Here is a 21,195-nt window from a genome sequence, read left to right as displayed (position 1 = left end):
CTCCCCGATTCGGCCGACCAATCAGCTATCAAAAAGTGTCGGCGATAGTTGATTGGAAACCCAGCTATCTAATAAGGCAGCTTCGTGCATATGGTGGGGAAGAATGGCCTTTATGGAAGATAAAAATGAGTGGGGGGAGGGGGTCACTACAAAAATATGTTATGTCACGTGAAATACTGTACATTGTGACTGCCACTTTAAATTAAGCATTTCCGAATTCGTGAAATCTCTCTGACCCGCGGTCTTTCTTCCGTCACTTTTATTTCATCATACGGCAGTCTGCCTCCACAATACTTCAAGATATCCATCCCGTTGAATGAAATCATCCGCAGCTTTTAACCCCGATGGCATGATGATATGAGTAGAATTGTAAAGTTCATTTTATTCTTTTCGAGAGAATACGGAATGGTGGCACCTTAATTTTTTCCAACGGGGGAGGGGCGATGTCCGATCAATTGGGGCATGGTACAGAAGCTTTAAATAAGCCTATGAAATATTTTGGCAGTTTTGGGGCAGGTTTAATTGATTCGCCAGAAAATCAAACGAATAGAAACGAATATGGATCGTATTACTATTTGGAAGTCAACTCATTATTCCTAAAACTTGAATATAGGATGAACTGAAACGTGTTTATTCAGTTTTATTTCGAGTAGATACATTAGGCTTAAAATATACTATAATATACAGCACATAATTACACGGAATTTCATTTCGAACCTACAGTATGTAAATCATTAAAACTACTACTAGTTCTCCCTCTAATTAAAGACCACTTTTGTGTGGTCCCGAATTAACAAATGTTTTTTATATTTATTATTCTAATTAGAGACCAAAGCTGCTGAAGACCATGGAAACCCCGGTCTCAAAAGTGGTGTTTAATTGGAGGGAGGCCTTTACAGTACTTAAACAATATTATTGATGATTTTCTTTCCTAATTTACGGTATTTAAAAGTTTAAGTAATCACAAATAATGATTTCCTATTTTGTACACTGAATTCAGTGTCTCTGGGCATATCTTAAGAATTTCCGGAAGAACCAGAATTAACTGTCATCTTGTACCAACTGCTGTGGCTGACGTGTGAACCCCTCCATAGGGTCCGTTAAATAATATCAAAAGTGGGTTAGGTTCAAAGCAGATCTTACCTAACAAAGTGCCTCAGCGCCACTGATATAAATACTTGTGACAGGAGGCCTAGTTGACAACAACCCTTTGGTCCCAGAGAGAAGTAATCCTCAAGATACCGGATTAATAGATTTTTCATAACTGAATAAAATGGTTTAAAACGTACTTTTTATAGTGACCAAATAATTTTCATGTTGGACGAGATAGGAAACAAACATCTACTTACACTGTTAAAACCGATTAGTCAATACGAACTGCAGTTACTTTGCTTGAGGTGTAAAGCCCAACGCATCTCAGCACATTTTCTGGCTTTCGTTGTTATGTAACTGTTGCCTTTAATAATGAATCGAAGGTTAGATATTTAAGAGACAGATATATATATATATAACCTAAAAACTCTGTTCAGGGTTTACTTTTTATATATTACTTCAAATTTGTATCTACCAAGATCCAGCCACTGTTTTCCACAGCATTGTTGTTTTTCAGTATTTTGCTTTTTAATCTGCAGTATATGTTTCAGTCGTTTTTATGACAGAAAGTGATTTTCTGTGCATTATTTTCAGCTTGCTGGATCTCGAATGAGATACTTGTATTTAATGAGATTTAAAGGCATATGGGAAAACAATAATGCAATGAATGATATATATGAATATATAAAGAAACATATAAATAATACAGCCATAGAAACAGTGTTCGAAGTTCCCCATTGTGACCTGAATTTTCACTGAACCACTCTAGTCCCACAATGTAAGGGATGTGTTCTTTGTTTTGGGATTTTGGAAAAAGAATTGAGTTTCTTCTGGTGTATCCATGTCACAAAGTTGCTTAGTGTTGTCACTGCAAAAAATATTTCTGCTTGCTTGAGTAGTACAGTATTTATCATTTATTAAAACATGTATGCATTCTGGATGAAACATGCACAGTGCAAGACGTTACAGCTGTTTTAAAATAGTATTAATGGTTGTAAATTTCATTTTGGCAAGTATTATATAGAGTTGTCCCCTGTGCCAAATTAAATAAATCAAATAAAATACTCATGCAAATTTCTCTTTGTTCTCAAACAGATATCATCAGCAGTTAAACATTTAGATCTATTGTATCTATAAATTGACAATTACTATTTGACAGATCCATAGGCATAAAATGGCAAAGTATGTTTTATAAATTTATTATTTTCTTGAACAATTTACATCTATTCAGCATGTGGATATATGAGATTGAGACTTCAGGGGCGGGTTCCAAAAAAGAGAGAAAAAAAAGAAAGAATAGAAATGAAGAAACAGAGAGCATACTGTAGTGTTCCAAATCAAGCTAATTTTTGATTTAAATTCCAAGGTCTTCTAAACATAACTTTCAAACACCCTCTGTACTTGCTGTGCCAATCCTCTCGTAAATCATTACATACACTTTTACAAACAATTTCAGAGAAAAATGAAAAACAATTGCAAAGTCAATTCTTGATCATAAGTTTATTGGCAAACTAAATTGTAAGTAACGGAAGATATGATGTAATGTAATCTATGATCAAACTCAGTATCATCAAGCAGTTTGTCTAAATTAAAATTTGGTTTATTGTTAATGTCTTTTTTTTCTAGCAACTAAAATGTATTTTGTTTGAAACATACATGAAACATGTCCTCTTTATAAGACAGAGGTACTGTAGTACTGTCCCTTCCTAGGCCTGCCATACTAAATTATCGTTGTGCTCCCATGACTCCCTCATTGTAAGCCTTCAACACACCTTGCATAGGTGTGGGCAGACAACTCCCACACTCGCACTCTCTTATTGGCAACAAATCCCAGTTATTTCCAATAGGTAGTTTATAATACTAAAAATGAACATTAATTAAGTTTTGATAGATGCATAATTTCTCAGTTATTATTAATAATAACGGACCAATCTTGATTGAGCATATTTTGCTAAAAGCCTCAATGCGCTTTAGAAATAAAATTTGGGAAATTGAGCAAAATATGAATTAAAAAGATGTGTTTTGAGAAGTTTTTTGATTACTTTGACACCAACATGGTAGTACCTCAGAACCTATTCAAAGATAGAAATTTATTATTGTACAGAAGCATATTACTGTATTATAGAGGATATTACATAGTCACACCTACTGCACATAAGGGATTTATTGGGTTTTTGTTCTAGCTAAAAAAAAACAAAAAAAAACCTCATTTGACATTACCTCAGCATCAATTTGTTCTTATTTTTAAAACAATTTCAGCCTAGGTTTTCTTATAAAATGTATTCTTATAAAAAAAGTGTGTACCTCAGTAGTAGCGTACCAGCATGACAGTCCATAAACCCTGAGAGTAGGCCACCTAACTTTTGAATAGTAGTACTGTACAACTGTTATTGTAGGCTTACAAAGGCAGGCTTGGTAGCACGTACCTCATAGGTCCACTGTTAGAATCATGATTATCACATCTTATTGATAATGGAAGTGGTAGTAGGCATGATAATATCATTTTCATGGTAGTATACCGTAAAACCTCAAATAGAAGCCCAATGTGTTTAATCTTGAGAAGAAGCCCTTCTCCAACTAAAGCCCCCTCTTTAGTTTGCAAAAGAAGCCTTGAAAAAAAGCCCATGGGTTTTTTTTTCCTGAGATATTCCAGGTACATGAATTTCAAAGAAAAAAATTAATTAAAAACATGCTTGGTTTATACAGTAGTTTAGGTAATTTAATATCGGTTAATACACTCAATGATTCTGACTGGTGTTACAGTGGCTCTATTTATTGTTTTATAGTACTAATTTCCAAAAATTATGGCATTCATTTTCAAAAGAAGCCCCATCTTTACTTTGGAAACGTAGCCTCGAATAGAAGCCCATTTTGTTGCACAAGGTGGAAATCATTGCCAGCCAATTTCTGGGAAGCAATTGATAAAAGAAACATGCAAACATCATGAATTTGCCGAAGATGAGTTAGCTTCTGGGAGATTGTTGCTTACTTGCGGAAGTCTGAATGACAAGGCCATTTTCCGGAGAGTCTGCAAAGACTCGCAGCCGACTAGAGAACCCTGCCATGGCAGTACAGTACTTAAATGTGATCCTTGGGTAGGAACTACCAGAAGCACTCGTCTTGACTTAAATATCTAACAATTGCTATGGCTGGTAAAGTATCAACAATTAATCAAAATTCTTTCAAAATTTCCATAATTACAGATTCAAATGAAGATTAGACTTCTGTCAATCAAGATAAATAACATTTGCTTATTAACGAATAAAGAAGCATAAAATATAATGAACAGTTGAAAACAACGTAATAAATCTGCACCAAAATATTTTGGCATCAACTTGCGGCCATCCCATGGCAAAACAACATAACTGCTATTATATTTCTGTGCAGTTACATTGTTTTGCCTTTTTAACTTTCACTTGTACTAGTTCTTTCATATATCTGTGGTTTGTTTAACATCAAAATGTTTTTGTTCTAAATCTTTTTTGATACAATGTTAATCAAATGTACAAACTCCGAATGAAAACCACTCTTATAAATAATATACATTACATAGTAATCAAATTTTTTTGCCAATGCACTTGACTACAATCTGAATTTAGCAAGGTAAATGTTATTCTTATAATTCTAAAAAAAGTTCAAAATTGCAAGTGGTATTATTTGTTTTTCAAATTGAGTAGAATACTGTTTTTTAATTGGTCAGCCGCAGACTCGATTTCTGTCATCTTGTTCACCATCTCTTGTAGTGGTTGGACCGCAGGGAACTGCAAGGCAGCGGTCTTGGTGGCGGTCACCCCCGTATTCAAGAATTCGCACAGTAAGTCGCTACAGTGGATGATCTGATCGCGTAATTCAGTACTTTGTACGTTATGATGAAGTGTATCGCCAATAAATACCAATTTATGTCCTGTTAAAATAACATGCTTGCTGTGTGCAACAAAAATCTTTGGTGGAAAATGTTCTTCGATGCATGTGAAAAACATAGATGTCGCTTTCTTGAGTTCAACTGAATGCGACTCTACTTCGCCGCGATAGTAACTTAAAATTTCTAAATCATGTTGTGAAAGCACAAGTGGTTTTGAGATCTTTTCTGCCATGATGATCTTACTGTAAGGTGCTGTTTTGGGACTCAAAGGTGGTGGGATATTTGGTAGAGGGCGCACTTTAGATAAGTCTTTACTATTCGGTGAATATTCTTTTTCAGCTGTAACCCAATTAGTGTTACTTGATGATGGAGGAGGTGGGAGCGGTCTTGATGCTGATATCGCTGACCTCTTAAATAAGAGAGAGGAGTGCGTACTGATCACTGATGCTAATCTCTTTAAGTGTTCATGAATGCCTCTGGAAGTAAGCACAAATTGATCTAATTCATCTGCAGTATTTATTGCTTGGGCCTTCACAAGTTTATTAATGTCCCATCCTTGCTCGTCAAGGGTGATTCCTAGTTTGTATAAAGTGGAATGCGAGTCTAATAATGGTTGAAATTCCTTGGTAATTTTACTCTTAATATCCGGAAGTGCTGCTGCATTTGACAATGTGCCATTACCGAAATCAATAATGTCTTTGAAAGCAACGCGTACTTGTTCAGATGCACTGCGAATCTCCTGCAGACGTTTGGATAGAGATTCCCGCGTTCTCCAAGAGCTACACACATAGCTTAAAAAGTTTGCAGTGGCACCTTCTAGACTCTGTTGCTTCTGAACAAACAAATCCATGGCGGCGTCACGGTCTAGGTTCAGATGGCCATGCTGTACACCATCAAGATCGTTCACTGATTTGGAGAGTCGGGTTGTCATGTTCAAATTTACATGCATATCTAGTTCATTGACAGAATGTCTTTGACTCGGGTGAATAAGACTACCAGGTTTGTCTTTCGTGACCTGAGGGGGTATGTCATAAACTGAATCCTGATGTCCATTTAGTTTCATCATTGCTAATTTGTGAGCAACTGGCGTATCATAGTATTCTTGAATCCCACGACTTGGGGGTGTGTCGTACAATCCTTCGGGGTAATGATTAGGAGGCGTGTCGTAAAGATCTAAATTTGTCTCCTCGGGCATTGACCGTGATGGTGGAGTATCATAAATCTCACTGGGACCTCCATTAAATGACGATTTTGATGTATTGCTTGCATTGATTAACGTGAGGCCATGAGATGGTGGAATATCGTAAGTATCATCTGGCGCAGTTCCTTGGGGCGCATTATACACATTTACCCCTGGTTGTCTGGCATGCTTTGCTGAGCCATCAGTAAAATCTTTATGTGTATTTTCATGTATGCTGTTGAGGACTACAGCATTCTTACTCGCAACAGGGATATCATATGTCATCTCAATAAAGTCTGGAGCATTCACTGCCATCGCGCTTTCCTCCTTTGCGAAACTTTTTGGCACATCATACAGTTCATTTGATCCAATGGAGTGAGATCTTGGAATATCGTACTCCTCAAACCCACTGCTTGATTCAGAAACATCCATACATTTCTTAGCAGCAGGAGGGACATCATATACATCTTGGCTGGCAATTTGAACAGCCGGTCGGTGTCTTGTTGGTAGTGTGTCATATGCCGAGACCAACGACGGAGGCGAAGAGCATCCAGCAGGTCTTGGACTTGGTGGGACATCATAATCAGATTGTATGTGCGATGGTGTCTTCGCAAAAGTTGGAGTAACAACCTAAAAGATAGAAAGTAACAAGTGTAAGTCACGTACCACATAAAAAAACATGTGATGTTATAAGTAATAATAATAATAAGTAGTAGTAAGTAGTAATATTGTTGTTTGCAACGTCAGTAATTATTCATATAATCTTTAATTAAATGAACACAATGACTGCACCCGACACGATTTTGTGGAGAACGCAAGGAAGCATGTGCAGCAGATCGTTTTAAATGTTGATCCGTTCAGATTGCCATGTGTACTGGTATATTGTATATACAGTATTGTTCCTGTATACAACATCGGTTGGATCCAAGATAGCTGCAAAGAATGATGTCAGGGACAATTGTGCATATGTGAACAATTGTAGGAAATAATTCAAGAGTGAAGTTCAAGACCAAATAGTAAAACAGTTGTTTTGGTTACCGTGTTTATTTGTATTTTAATGTATGAAATGGGTACGGTAACTGTGTTACAGACATACAGTACAATTGTGTATGTGGTGTCCATCTTTGTGCAAAAAACATGTATAGAGTACTACAGTGTTACGTCATGATACTACCCGTTGCTACCGGCGGCACAAAATGAGTTCAACCGGATGCCATTTTGTCCACTGACAAACCATTGATCCAAATTTCTAACGTAATTATTAAGATGTTGTAACTTAGTTTTTCTTTGTAAATCTTAATCGATTATTATATGTGTGTATATAATGCAAGCTTTTTGTGTTTTTAGTACATTTTGGTGGTAAATTATTAGGTTTTAAAATGCCTATTTCATAAAACCTATTCTAAACCATAAAGATTATGAAGTCATTCAGGCGTAATGAACGGTAACCAACGTGCTGGTTGACAACAAAGGGCACCACCTGGTGTTGTGACGACACTACTGTTGTACAGTACTACTTTAAATAAGGGGTCTCGTCTGAGTGAGAAACTACATTACATGGGACTGGCCCTTAAGTGACTGTCCCTTTAAGATATCTTTTTAAGTGACTAACTTTCAGTGATTATCCTTTTAAAACATAAACATGCCTCAAAACCAATGACTGCTATACTGATTCATTTCCTGTAATAATCCAAGGTTAAAGAACTATAACCCCTTGGAAGTTCCTCTTAAGCAAGAACTCATGGTCCTATTCCATGTACTGTACACTAGAAATTATGTGTTTATTTATAGAAAGGGCAGATATGTTGTCATGCTGTGACATTGGATTTATCATGTAATTGCTGATAATTCATAATGTATTATTAGTAATTTTTGGAGATTAATGACCTTGCAGAATTTACCTATAGTGAACCCTCATCATCTTCCTATAGTACAGTATATCATGTTTACTGTTTACAAGATCATTCATACTGTATTTTAAAATAAATTAATTCATCATTATTTATTGTTTGCAGATTTATCTATAATCAAGAAAAGCCTATTGATGTATCTAGAATGACATTGGTTTTGGAGTAGTAGTATTTCTGTTTGATGATTTAAGTAGAAGAAATTGATTCTGCCAAAATTCATTATTCATATTAATCTTTATGTTAAATTCTTATGGTTTAAAGAAATTTACATAATTCTCAAAAACTGGCCATAAAATAGAATATTTTATAATTTGCAAGCTTGTAAAAACAGGAGATTTATCTGTTTTTCTATATAACAACTTGATATGGGACTTGTTGAATTGGGAAACTTTTCAGTATGACCAAAAAGTTTTTGTATGACAAACTGAAAATTGACCTTGGCAGGCATTATGCAATAGGGTATATTATGGTGACATTATAACATATATTATGGTGTCATCGATTAAGACCAGTGACAGTATTTTTTATTTAAATAAAGTTTATTCCTATAATTATATGAAAACTAATTTTCGAATTTACTGTAAAGTCCTCAGTTCAGCTTTAGGCTACTAATGAAATTTCTAATTGTAATTTTTGATGTTTTGATATTTGAATATCTACCGAGACATAATTAAATATAAAGAAAAAAAAGGTCCGACTGTCTTGATTTCGCATGCATGCAATGAAATGAAAATATAGTACTAGACCACCACGAGATACTGCAGGGGGCGCCTTATTAGAAAATTGAATAGCGTCCAAAACGTGAACATCCGTTTTAAAGACGCAGCAATTGTTTCAATACGAACACCTTTTTTACTTTTTTTTATAAAGATGGCTTCTAGATCGTGGTAGGTTTTTTCGAGATAGGATTATGTTTCAAGGAAACCTCGACATTCAGAGCACTTGTCATTCTATGTATACTCGTTGCTTGAGCCAACAACTTGTTCTTAGAAAAAAACAAAAGGATAGGTATAAAAAAAAAAAGATCTTCGTGTTAGTGGTTTAATATAATAATGAAATAAAACGGAATTGGGTAAAACCTTAATAGACACCACAGACAAAGAGTTTCCTTTTTACTCTGTAAGAACAACCACACTTTATAAATAATACAAGAGAAAAACCACATTAGCTAGACATTAACCCAGGCCATTTATGATATGATTTATTTAAATTTGCCACAAAAAAAAAATTTTAAGATGAAACATGACGTCAAAATTGCAAATGCCAAGGACAGCCAGAAGTGAAGCACACCACAAAAGTTGTAAAAAATATAAGAATTGGTCACTTATAAATTTGAAATATGTATTACTGTACAAGTATATTCATACACACATGGTACCTATTCTAACACATAAAGGATTAAAAGTCAACTGATTAAATACTAAATTTAGCTTTTATAGACTGAAAGATCTTCAACTGAAGTTGGAATTTTAATATCTTGATTACCAATAATCCTCTGCAAAAATTTCAATATCTTAATGATTGCATTAGTTTACATATTATTATTATTATAGGATATATGTACATGGATTACAGAGAGCATTGCTCAATGTTCTATTCTACTATTTTTTATTTTACTTTATGAATCTTTAAATAATTTTCTTTAAAATTTATAGTATAGTACTATCCAAAAATATCCAAAAACAGAATAATTGTTTTCAGTTTAAATGCATCATATTTAATGCTTTTAGTGTTTTGATTCTTAAGAAGTTGTAACAATTCATTTTTTAAATCTCAGTTCAATTTTTTCACAATTGAAATCTATCTGAATGGAATAAAAAGTATAACAAATCATGACCAGTAAAACAATCCAACTATTGGCTCATGTATACGAGGATTGTCGCATAAGAAACAAATTGCGTTTCAATGAGAATGATTCCATAGTAATTTTTTGTAGAAAAGATTGCAGCATTGAAACAACAGATAATCAATAGTCCTTTGCAGCTAAGCACCGCCCCTTGGATATTGTTGTGAGGGTCCCCCAATTGATTGACACTCTGGCAAGAGCCAATATGCTAAATGAGTAGGAAGCTTTCACACAGGCCTTATAGCACAGGCACTCGTCTCGTTTCAGTGTCTACTGCCACCTCGTACACGGCGGTGACACACGCTTTCGCTGGGAACTGATTTTTTTAAATTTTGTTAGTACAGAAAGGGTAGTTTAACTAGATTATTACAGGTAGAAGTTCACAGGATCTGACTTATAATCTGTCAAAGCCTGCATGATGAAACCAGATATAGTACCGTAACCTATCGCCTGTTACAAGCTATTTCCTTCCTTGTATAACGTCCTTGTCGATTAATGACAAGATATTAATGACAGTAATTCGAGATTTATCTCCATCTTTTTTAATTGAGTTGAATACTTTCACATTGAACTTTAAAATATAGTTAATGAGAGAATATTGAAAAAAAAAAAAAAAAGATAATGTGATTGTATATGCATTTTCATAAACATTAATAAATTTTTCACAAAAATACATTGACCTCTGATTACTACAATTTCATTACCTACTGAGAACTATGAGGCCAAGTTGTAGTCACACCCAAGTTGTATCCATTAAAGGTTTGGTTATAGGCCTAACTGCACTAAATATGTTAAGTGGAGTAGAACAACTTATCCCAGAGTTTAAATCCTATATAAAAATGTAAACATTTTGAATAAACAACAAGGTAAGATTCAAGGGGCACAGTCATTCAGCCCACCTCTGTAAATAGGTAGGTGTCTGTAATGGGGGCGTACAGTTAATAATTTTTGATAGTCACTTTTATTGATCAAAAACATAATTCACTGTGTAAACTTGAAAGACAATTTCTAAAGTGGAGATTACATAAATTATCACAACTTATCAAGTATGTACAAAAGAAAAGTGAGTGAAAAACAGTGGTGTACAGAAAGTAGGTATGTACAGTAATACTGCAGATGACAGTTCTACTTGTCTAATGTTTAAACAACTATTTACAGTTGTTGTACAGTATACTGCATGTACCACATATAGACAACACTGTAGGTATTGTCAAACAAATAGTTAAAAAGAGTAAAAAATATAACAATTAATCCACAACACACTGATAATCATTGTATTATTATGATGAAAAATTCCCCATAACAATTACCTTGTACTACATACAATGGATTAAGTGTTTCAACTTAGGAAATCCTCTTCCTTCATTGGACAAACTAAAACTCAGGTAAACAATACTATTGTGCTCTAAAAGTTCAATATAGTTGTACTAAAGTATATTGTTGTTTTTGAAGGTATAAGTGGTAAGTACTAGTACTGTCTTAAATGTCAAATAAATATAAAGTACCAACAATCTCAGTGTTTATTGATTCAATTGAAATCAGTCTAAGTACAATAACTGGCTCATTCTTATTTTAAGCCTAGATCTATATTCTGCTGCTACTAAATTGTAGAATAAAATTAAAAGTAATAATCTAAGGGTGGGGAGGGAGGAGGCATCTCAAATAAGAATTAAAGACAATTATTGAGTATGTATGGTATCATTAATAACTTGCATTATTTTTTGTATTTTCAAATTTTAGGAGAATGCAATACAAAATGCTTAAACATAATTGAATTTGAAAGAATTAGATAAGAATTAGGTAATTAATAATAGAAGTAGGTTTACAAAGAATCACTGAAACTTTTTTTTTTATAGTTCAAAGGATTGAAATAAGGTTTAATATTAATTTGCAGAAATTTGTTATAATACAAAATAACAGCAAGATCTTATAGGATATTAACAAAAGCAATGGTTACCAGTACTAAGCAATTTAGATAGGGCATCATATAAGAAAATGGTATATTGGATTGGATTGGATTGGATTTATTCGGTGTAAACACCAATGATAGCCCACAAAAGTCTAAAAGAAGACTTATTTCCCAGTGGGGTCCTTCTGGTGGTGATTAGGCAGTACACCAGGAGACAATCCCTCTACTCTTTTCCGAAGAGTGTACGGCATTCTTTAACATGCACATGGGCCATAAATGCACACGGGACCAACGGCTTAAACGTCTCATTCGAAAGACGGTGCGCTATTGTAACTTGTATTTCAGCCCTCCAGCTGAAACACAAGGAGAGGCAGTGATGGGAATTGAACAGGGGACCTAGATCTCCACAGTTCAGCACACACACTGTCACACACAGTGGCTACCACCAGATTAGCTGACTGAGCTAAGGTGCTCTATTGAAAATAATATTGTAATATATAACCGATGATACTACAGTTGACAACCAGTTACTTTCAATCCACCAGCCATGCCTTGGTGTTAATTAGCACTGAGATGGATGAATGATTTCTTACTTATTCGAAGGATTTGATTATATTTTCAAATACCTAATTTTGGTTTGAAGGCATTCCTTTTACTTAAAGTGAAAGTATTAAGAAACATTAACCCTGCTCAAGGCTTTGGTTTATGAATCATGTACCTATAATCACCTAGTATAAATTTATGATATGTTACACACCCACCACTTTGCAAATAATAGAGGAACATTAGCCCAGTGACTCAGGATCCTCCTTGACCCAATGTCCTCACTTGACCATTGGGCACCTTATTCTTATTTCAGGCTCAAAATGTTCTTTTTTGTTCTTATTCTACACACTTTTCAAACTTATTATTGTACATCAATATATTACTGTACTGTACAGAGTTACATAGTCTGCACTCAGTTAAAAAAAAAATAAAAACATCATTTGACATTTTACCTCAATTTTTATGCAATTTTAGCCTCAGTATTCTTATAAATAATTGTGTTCTTATTATTTTAGAAAGTGTATATAAATTATAAGGCAAAGCAATCCCTCTACCCCAGAGCAACCCCTCTATCCCCTCATAAAAACCCCCTTAAAAACTGTAAGTCTGTTAGGCCTATACAAAATTAAGATATTAAAATGGACAGAAAAAAATAACATAAAAAAGGAAATCTGAATTCAGCCAAACCAATAAAAAAACAAAAAACTAAATGATATTGTAGGTGGATTTATACTATAGTGTATTGTATTATTGTTTTTATGAGAACTTTCAAAAAGTATGTTGAAAATCATTCAACCTAACCACAGTTTATAGGTATATAATATAAAGACATAATTCTATGCACAATTTCATGAATGTAGGCATTTATTTTTTTCAAAATGCATGTTTAGGCAGATTTCCAGTCCTAATTATAGTATGGTATATTGACCAATGCAATTTATACTTAACTTCTTCATTCTAACCATACAAGATAGCACAGCAAAAGTAGTCCTTTACACATCCCCTACCCCCTTCCCATAACGAAAGTACAAGTTTTCTCACCTTATGTGGACTCCCTGTGAATCGTCCCCCTGCACCATTATCATATACTCCAGGTATGATCTGCAGTCTGTTGCCAGGAGCGATACCTTGACGTCCATTCAGTGAACATAGCCACCATCCTTCAAGACCACCGGTGTTTTGTTCGATCACAATTATTCTATCACCTTTCTTGAAGGCCAATTCATCCGGTGCCTCCGATTTGTTATCGTAGAGGGCTTTGGCCAAAGCATGCTGAAAGAAAAAAAAAATTGAGTTGTGAATTTTGCTTTGTGAAGTTGTAATTTTATTAATATGGGAGTACCGTGTAGATTTTACTTAGTAGTCGATAAAAAATTTTTTCAATAAAATAGCAATGTTGGAAATCTACAAATTATTTTTAATAAACGTTGCAAAACCACTAAACAAGTAAAAAAACAAATGAAATCAGGGATTAAAAAGAACAAAAAAAAAAAAAAATTGAAATACAGAGAATTAAATATATCTCAAAAACAAAATAAAAACATTATTATATTTAAAAAAAACAACTGCAATCTACCTTGGTATTATTACACATGTCTACCACCATTATGCTGTTATTATTCCTAGTGCAAAGCTAGACACATGACTTGTACCGTTCAGAATAAGAAATGCCTGTAGATCTTAAGACACCTTCAACTTATACTGTCATATTTATTATTGGTATCCACCTACATAGAGTACTAGGCGACAGTTTGTCTACAAATGCCAAACACCCACTTCCGGTGTACAGGATATCCTCTCAGGAAAATCACTCCAGACAATGACTTCATTGGGCCGTGGAATTTTGAGAGCTATGAATATTCACGTTCACAACTTGTAAACAATACCTTATTGGGTGAATGAAACTAGCTTGTAAATATTCATTACTGGTACTTGGAAATAAGGACCTTTAAAAAGGTTATCAAAGCATAATGCCAAGGTAAAATTAATGAACTGTGAAGCATGCAATCAATAACATCATATTTTAATATTCATACGACAACAACAACATTAAGAGTTGATGGGCAAATTTTAAACACTAACAGAGTTGTACTGCTGATCAGTTAATTTACTGGGCAATGTTTTCTTTTCATGTGTGGCTAATTAACCTCTGTATAATTAGTTACAGTTTAAATAAATCTTCTGATTAACTGTAGGTCACTGAAGGATCATCTTTGCGGTCACTATTGACCAAAGGCTAAATGCATTTGAAAGTACGAACACCGAACTTTTTAGATGACATTTGAGTACTATGCATTATATAAGATCGATTCAAAATTGAATTGAAATTTTAAGCTGGCAAAACAAACGTCAAAACAAACATCAAACCAGGATACTGCACTGTACTAACAATATAACAGCTTACTAACGGATGATTTTACGTATGAAATATCTTATTATGAGAAAATATTATTTATTACCGGATGCTTATGAATCCATCCATGATGAGATAATATCAAATGTACAAGGAAAACATGTGGTGTACAGGTGCCAAAGCTTTTGAAAATTCTTTGAAAAGACCATAACCCCACCAGTCATAAATATTCTTATGTTTCCTCATTCATCCAATCAGTTTTCTTGATTGCAATAAAATTTATTGAAAATTTATATCATAATTTAGCACAAAGTTGACTTCCAAGACTTGAAAAAACTTGGTTAACTTCTTTCTTAGCCAAACAATTCAAGTTTTTTTTCTAACAACAGCAGCTTTATGAAAGTCCTACCTAAGTCATTTCACATTGGAATACAATCACCTCTAGTTTTTAAGGAGTGTAAGAGTATCCTGACTAACCAGATTAATAGTTGTTAAAAGATTACCAATTTTTATTTATCTATTTATAAATACCAATTTTCATTGTCTTTAATCTTAAAGGAAATAGCATGCCTAGATGGCAGTAAATGATACAAACACTGAACAGGTGTGGGAGATATGAAAGTAATGGACAAAATTACTCTCTTTAATACATGTAGGTACTGTAATCTTTGCTTAATTTAGTACATTTATTTTTTTATATTACTGTTTTGTGGTACTGTATGCACAAGCCTTTGTAGTAAAGAAATGCAATACTTTCAACTATATTTTACAAATTCGATGAGGATCGTAGGAAAACAAATGTTTGCGCGACTTTGATCTGGCTGAATGTGCAACACTTGGAAGGTCTGAGCATGACTATAATATTTATCTACTACTAAAGCATTCCCTCCTCCAACTTCCCCATTAAATTGTCTGAACTCAATGGCCTCTATGACGAATATGTGTCATTTTAACGCCAGTGCCTGCTCATTTCACTTGATCATTGTTTTACTGTTTAGTACTAGAACAGAATCAAGCAGATAGCTAACTAACTTTGAATGTTGCATGCCTGATAATAGTTTTCTTCGGCTGTGTAATGTAAAACGCTGCATTATCATTTGTTGCTATTACATACCGCTCTTGTTCAAGTAAATCATATTTTAATTTTAATTAAAATTAAAGTGAAAGTGGCCTAAATTGACTATAAAGAGATTAAGGATTGATATAGAAATTATAATAAGAAATTATGTATAACAGAAATTCTTGAGTGTTTGAATCTTAAATTACACTAAATACACTGCTATAACTCTATAGTGTATACAATAATCTTTGAATCTAAAATACACTAAAACGGTATTAGCAGAGTACTATAAAAACTCCTGGTAACAGCAAGGATGAATGGATACATCAAGGAGAGACTTATCATGCAATGGATCTATAAACATACATGCAGACAGACAGGAAGACTATCCAATCATTATTGCTCAATATTACAGTATCTCTGAATCTTCATTGTTAACAAATTTGCGACCATTAAATACAATGTTTTGACGGTATTGCATGTTTCTTGTCACGGCATACATTCAGTATAAATTAATTTATATTTTTACATTTCTTTAGGCACAAGCGCCAAGTATATGCCAATCAGCAAACTTAATCACTACTGCATACTACGTGGCATACCCATAAAACAACAGAGGGCTGAATGAACCAGTGTACATCGGGGTAACCCCGATTTTTTTAGAAAAATCAAAAAAAAAAAAAAAACAAAAGCAGGCTACCTTCACCGAAAAAATAGACAAGAGAAGAAGGGTCCTTGAAAATTTTATCTTAACTTCCACAAGAACTGCAAAATAGACCAACGCATGTCTAGGTGACATTCCTAATGTTATAGTGACAAAAACATCAACGTGACCTCATGCTAGCTATGACATCACAAGTTAACAATACCCTCTGATGCTCATGTTTGTATATTTTGAAAATTGCTATCATAATAATCTGAAGGTTGGTCCATTCGCGAAACAGGACATGCAGCTGGGGTTGGAGAACATCATACTGTGACTGTAATTGTACTAGACAAACTAATTTTGATCCAAAAATAAACTTATTTCATAAATTTTTATCAGGAAATGTATCATACTCAAATATGATATTAATAGATGAATTTGTGGTTTGGGTAAAAAAGGTGGTTGACCTGGTGGTACAAAACAGTTATATGTTTAATTCATTTTTTTTATCTGACTTTTGTAGAGTAGCAAACAAAATTAGAAATGTAAAATTATAATATCTACAGTAGTAGATACTCGAAGTGAAATTAAAAATGTTATGTTGTACCTGTATCAACATCACTATAAAATTGAAAAGAACAGGTTAAATAGATATAAATAAATAACTTTTAATAAAAATTTGCAAGTGCTTAAAAAAGGTAAAAAAAAAACCCAATATATTGATACAAACAACAATTTGACGTGATTATGCAAGAAACAAATAAAATGGAGAATTGTTTGTTTATAGGAAAATCAGCGAAGCAGACAAGGCAAAGTGGAACAATATTAAAGCAAATTTTTGCTAATTGATGTATGTGAGCATTACTAAGGAAATTTATTACAACTTGCCTATTATAAACATTGTGCAAAGGTATTCTTAAGTACAGGTAATACAAACAGCAATCTATTGTATATCAGCTAACAAATGGAATAATAAAATTTAAAATAACTTAAAATGACAATTCAACATGCTATGTACCAGATTTTAATTTGATTTTATTTAAGGTGGCTCTCAGTTTTGAACGATTCACCCAATGAATGCTGCACTTGAACTACAAATAGGACTTAACTTGAAGTTTAGGAGAAACATGAGGCTTACATCACATCCTGTAGGTCTAGTATTAAACCCATCCAATCAAAAGTACCAATAACAGACCTTTCTGTTAAGCCCACCACTTTGATATTAGGGAGCTTTCTACCTGTGAGACGACGCGAAGCTAGAACAAAATCGCTCATGCGTGACCTTCTTACCGAGCGTCCTATGCTCTCTGCATACGTAGATTTAGCCAAAATGCATCATAGAATCCAAGCAACGAAGAGAACTTAACGTTCTCGCATGTGCAGGTGACTTTCAATGACGTCATTATGTTCTACGTCCTACCGTCGTCGTGCAAATCGAAAGCTCCCTATTTCTGCTAAGGTCCCACAAAATGGCAGCGTAAAAACACACTCACTCACACACACACACACGTTTGTGGAACAACACGTGCATATTGGACACACACGTATTCCTGGTCTTGTTCTGATTGGTCAGTTGTTAATTGTTAACGCTTTAGAATGGTCCATTGGCAATTTATCACCTACGATTAATCTTTATCTATGATTCCATCCGGCCGACGCAATTCTATGAAGAATGCAATGCGACGACGCGTGCAACGGATCATTTTTAATGGTGATCTCTTCAGACTCCTACCGACAATCAGAAAATGGTGTCGCGTCGTATAGTGCTCACAGTGTACTGTATGATCATCGTACAATGCAGTGTGCCTGGCTTTAAAGGACAATGCTGTGTGAAGCTATCTTGATTGATATAAATATTAATACGATAATACTAATGTGGCATACGGTACATTAAAAAGCCACGAATGCCACCTAGGCCAATAATATCTGTAAACACCTGTCCAGACTATCAGATTTTATTTGTGACATGTCCAAATATGGTCACGATGACATCACATCATGGCCATATATAGGCCTACGATAGTTTTTTTTGTCAAAAAATAATTTGATAAACTGGATAGGGCTTTACACACTACCAAAAGACCAACTTTTAAGTTGGTCTTTATTGATGAAGTGTTACACATACACACTATCGGAATTAAGACTAACTAAAAAAGTGCACTACCTTGGCACAGATCAACGAGATAAGTAAAGATCAGTGACACACACAATCTACATCCGCCAGATCAGATTGCAAGAAAAATTCTGCCAGCATTGATCGCTGCATTGCAGCCAGTTTCGGTCAAAGAATTCTTAATTTTTCAAGTTTCAAAATTCAATAGGTTCAATTATTTAATGACTACAAGAGCCATCGAGGGCAATTATCCGCAATCAAAAATTCACTATCACAAAAACAACCAAAATAACAATTAAAATAAGTAACGAAATCTTCTTAAACTGGTAAAATTAACTTAAAAATGAAGAGCTGCATTTTTAGTCCATATTCATGTATTTTGGAAAAGGTAAGTTTCTATTCCTATCTAGCATCCAGAAGACAGAAATATAAGATTTTTAATAAGATAGACTTTCGAAACATCTAAATTGCTTTATCTTGTTTTATCAAATAGTTTCTAGGAGAGCAGAAAGATGAAGTCACAAATAACGACAGTACTTTCTGAAAATATACTCGCATATAAAACTGAAAGTACGAAATGGAAGTTCCTTTGAACTTGCTATTGAAAGGATAAAATGTTAATTTGAAGGTAGATATAAATCTAGAAACAAATCCTGATCCAATCATGGAAACATCAAAATGTTTAATAAAAAATGTAGGAGTACATTTCGAAACTTGAATAAACATTTGAGTGGCATTTGACATCAATCAGTTAGTCATCTCTAAACATTATGCCAACGCATTTTTTGCGCAGACAGGTGAACAAGTCAGATGGTTGACATCAGTCATGTGTCGCTGCTTGGAGAAGACACACATTTTTGTCATTGCATTACTGTCATTATAACCGCTCAATATGACATTACAGCACTTGTCACTCTTTACTTACTAAAACTGAAGGAAGTAACAATAAAAAATACTGGAGACAGATAGAGCCCAACCACACTTAATACAGTAGTAACATCAGCTCAAGGCCACCTTTTTTAAAGTCGGCTAAGGTCCTGCAATGCGGTACCTGGGTCAACTCATCTTCACATCTGAACGAAAACTGAACCTGGGTCGCCAAGGTTGCTATGATAGCGGCCAATTTTGACATTTTTATACTGTAAAATTTCATGCAAAAATCTGATGCAAAGGAGAAGTATGAAAGTTTCGGAGTGCGACCCTGAGCCAACTTAAAATATTAACCACGAAGGGAACAGTGGTTTTGAATCGGCTGTATTAAGGCAGCCCTACTGTAAGCCGATTTTAGCTATGTTCCGACGATCACTACTATCCGATGCAAGTTAATGAGAAATCCAGACAAGGTTGCATCAAATTTTATCATATGTCTACACCAGAGTTACACCGATAGTTATAGTACTTATACACTGATGGTTGAATATTTAAGTGATTTCTTTTGATCTCATGATGGTGGTTCAATAAAACAAAGACGACAAAACAGGAATTACATTAGGCACCGGGATTAGGCATAGGCTAGGCCGAATGCTATGGCGAGGGCCTTCCTGGGCTTATGACTCCTTTGGTAGGCCATCCCAACTATCGATAAATAAAAGGCATTTAATATGTTTAACAATTTAATTGTTTCATCTCCACTTGGTAGAGCATTCCGTAAAAGCGAAATAACAGACTCTCGGAATTTATTTCACCCAGCCTAAGCCTACCTATAAACATTAAGAGATTTTCGGCAGCTTTACCGAGCTACCTACCACACTGTGTTTTTGCTAGAATGCGTGAATTGCAGTGGCTAAAGATAAGGCTATTAGCTGCATTCTCAGAATCATGTATCGCACTGGCGTTCGCCGTATATTTAGACACATCGAACGAACTACCATAGAATGACACGAATATTTATATGAAGTTTACAATGAACGGTAGTAATAGAAATTTATTCTGTAATATTTTATTTGGATTCAGTTTGACAATTATAAAGTAAAAAACAACTCAAAAAAGGTAATTTTAAAGATGCCTTGGTTAATATTATTAACCAACTAGGCTTAGAATTGTTGTGAAATTGTCGAGACCGTGGTCAAGCTATAGATGTTATTGCAATCAATACGGTATTAACACACCAGTTTTACTTCAAAAGAAGTTAGTATAACTATAATAACTATTCTTGTTATTTTATTCCTGTTTTGTAGTTTTTTAAGAAAAGATCTGTATTTTTAGAAAAATGCAAATACAGTAACTGGTTTTACAACCAGATTTCATTAATTCTACTAAATGTTAATCTTCCCTTTTCCCTGGTAGGTGGCCAAAAACATGTCAACATTATCAAGTATGAAGTTTAAAGTCATTGAGGAATAAAAATAGAACCACTATAATGATGTTGTTATTTTACCCCCACCATGATTTGCTGCTGTGGTCATTTGTCAATGTAAATCACCACCTCAACTTGATCTTGGTAGTTTGTAATCTGGAATGAGATCTATAAAAAAATTGTCCTTGTTTCCTTAACTTAAATGTTTTCCATCATTTTCCCTCCAAGTGAAAAAAAATAGAAACAGATAGACTGGGTATACGATTAAATATGGATATAAATTTTACGCTAGTAGATAATAGTCTTTAAAATTAGTTAATTAAAATCCACTGTGGCCAGTGAGTTGGCTCCAGATCAATGTTGCAGGTAAAAATTGCTCAGT

General features: G+C 34.1%; 1 protein-coding gene across 3 annotated transcripts in view; it reads right to left on the bottom strand.

Moving 5' to 3' along the window:
* Window positions 1-2,573: 2,573 nt before the first annotated feature.
* LOC117113793 (enhancer of filamentation 1-like) overlaps window positions 2,574-21,195 on the bottom strand; it is a 43,294-nt gene continuing 24,672 nt past the window's right edge. For 2 of the 3 annotated variants that reach the window (XM_033257228.1, XM_033257229.1), the window contains exons 2-3: window positions 13,387-13,617; window positions 2,574-6,764 (exon numbers count right to left, since the gene is read on the bottom strand). In XM_033257228.1, the coding sequence (XP_033113119.1) occupies window positions 4,746-6,764; window positions 13,387-13,617 (2,250 nt within the window). In that variant the 3' untranslated portion in view covers window positions 2,574-4,745. Of the gene's footprint in view, window positions 6,765-13,386; window positions 13,618-13,921; window positions 14,042-21,195 lie in introns of those variants that run through there. The other variant, XM_033257227.1, reaches the window with a different exon arrangement.

The sequence above is a fragment of the Anneissia japonica genome, unplaced genomic scaffold (assembly GCF_011630105.1).
Source record: "Anneissia japonica isolate Jap-2015-1 unplaced genomic scaffold, ASM1163010v1 scaffold287949_len505691_cov196, whole genome shotgun sequence".
Lineage (NCBI taxonomy): Eukaryota > Metazoa > Echinodermata > Crinoidea > Comatulida > Comatulidae > Anneissia > Anneissia japonica.
The sequence above is the reverse complement of the archived record's forward strand: the minus strand, read 5'-3'. Positions and strand labels throughout refer to the sequence as shown.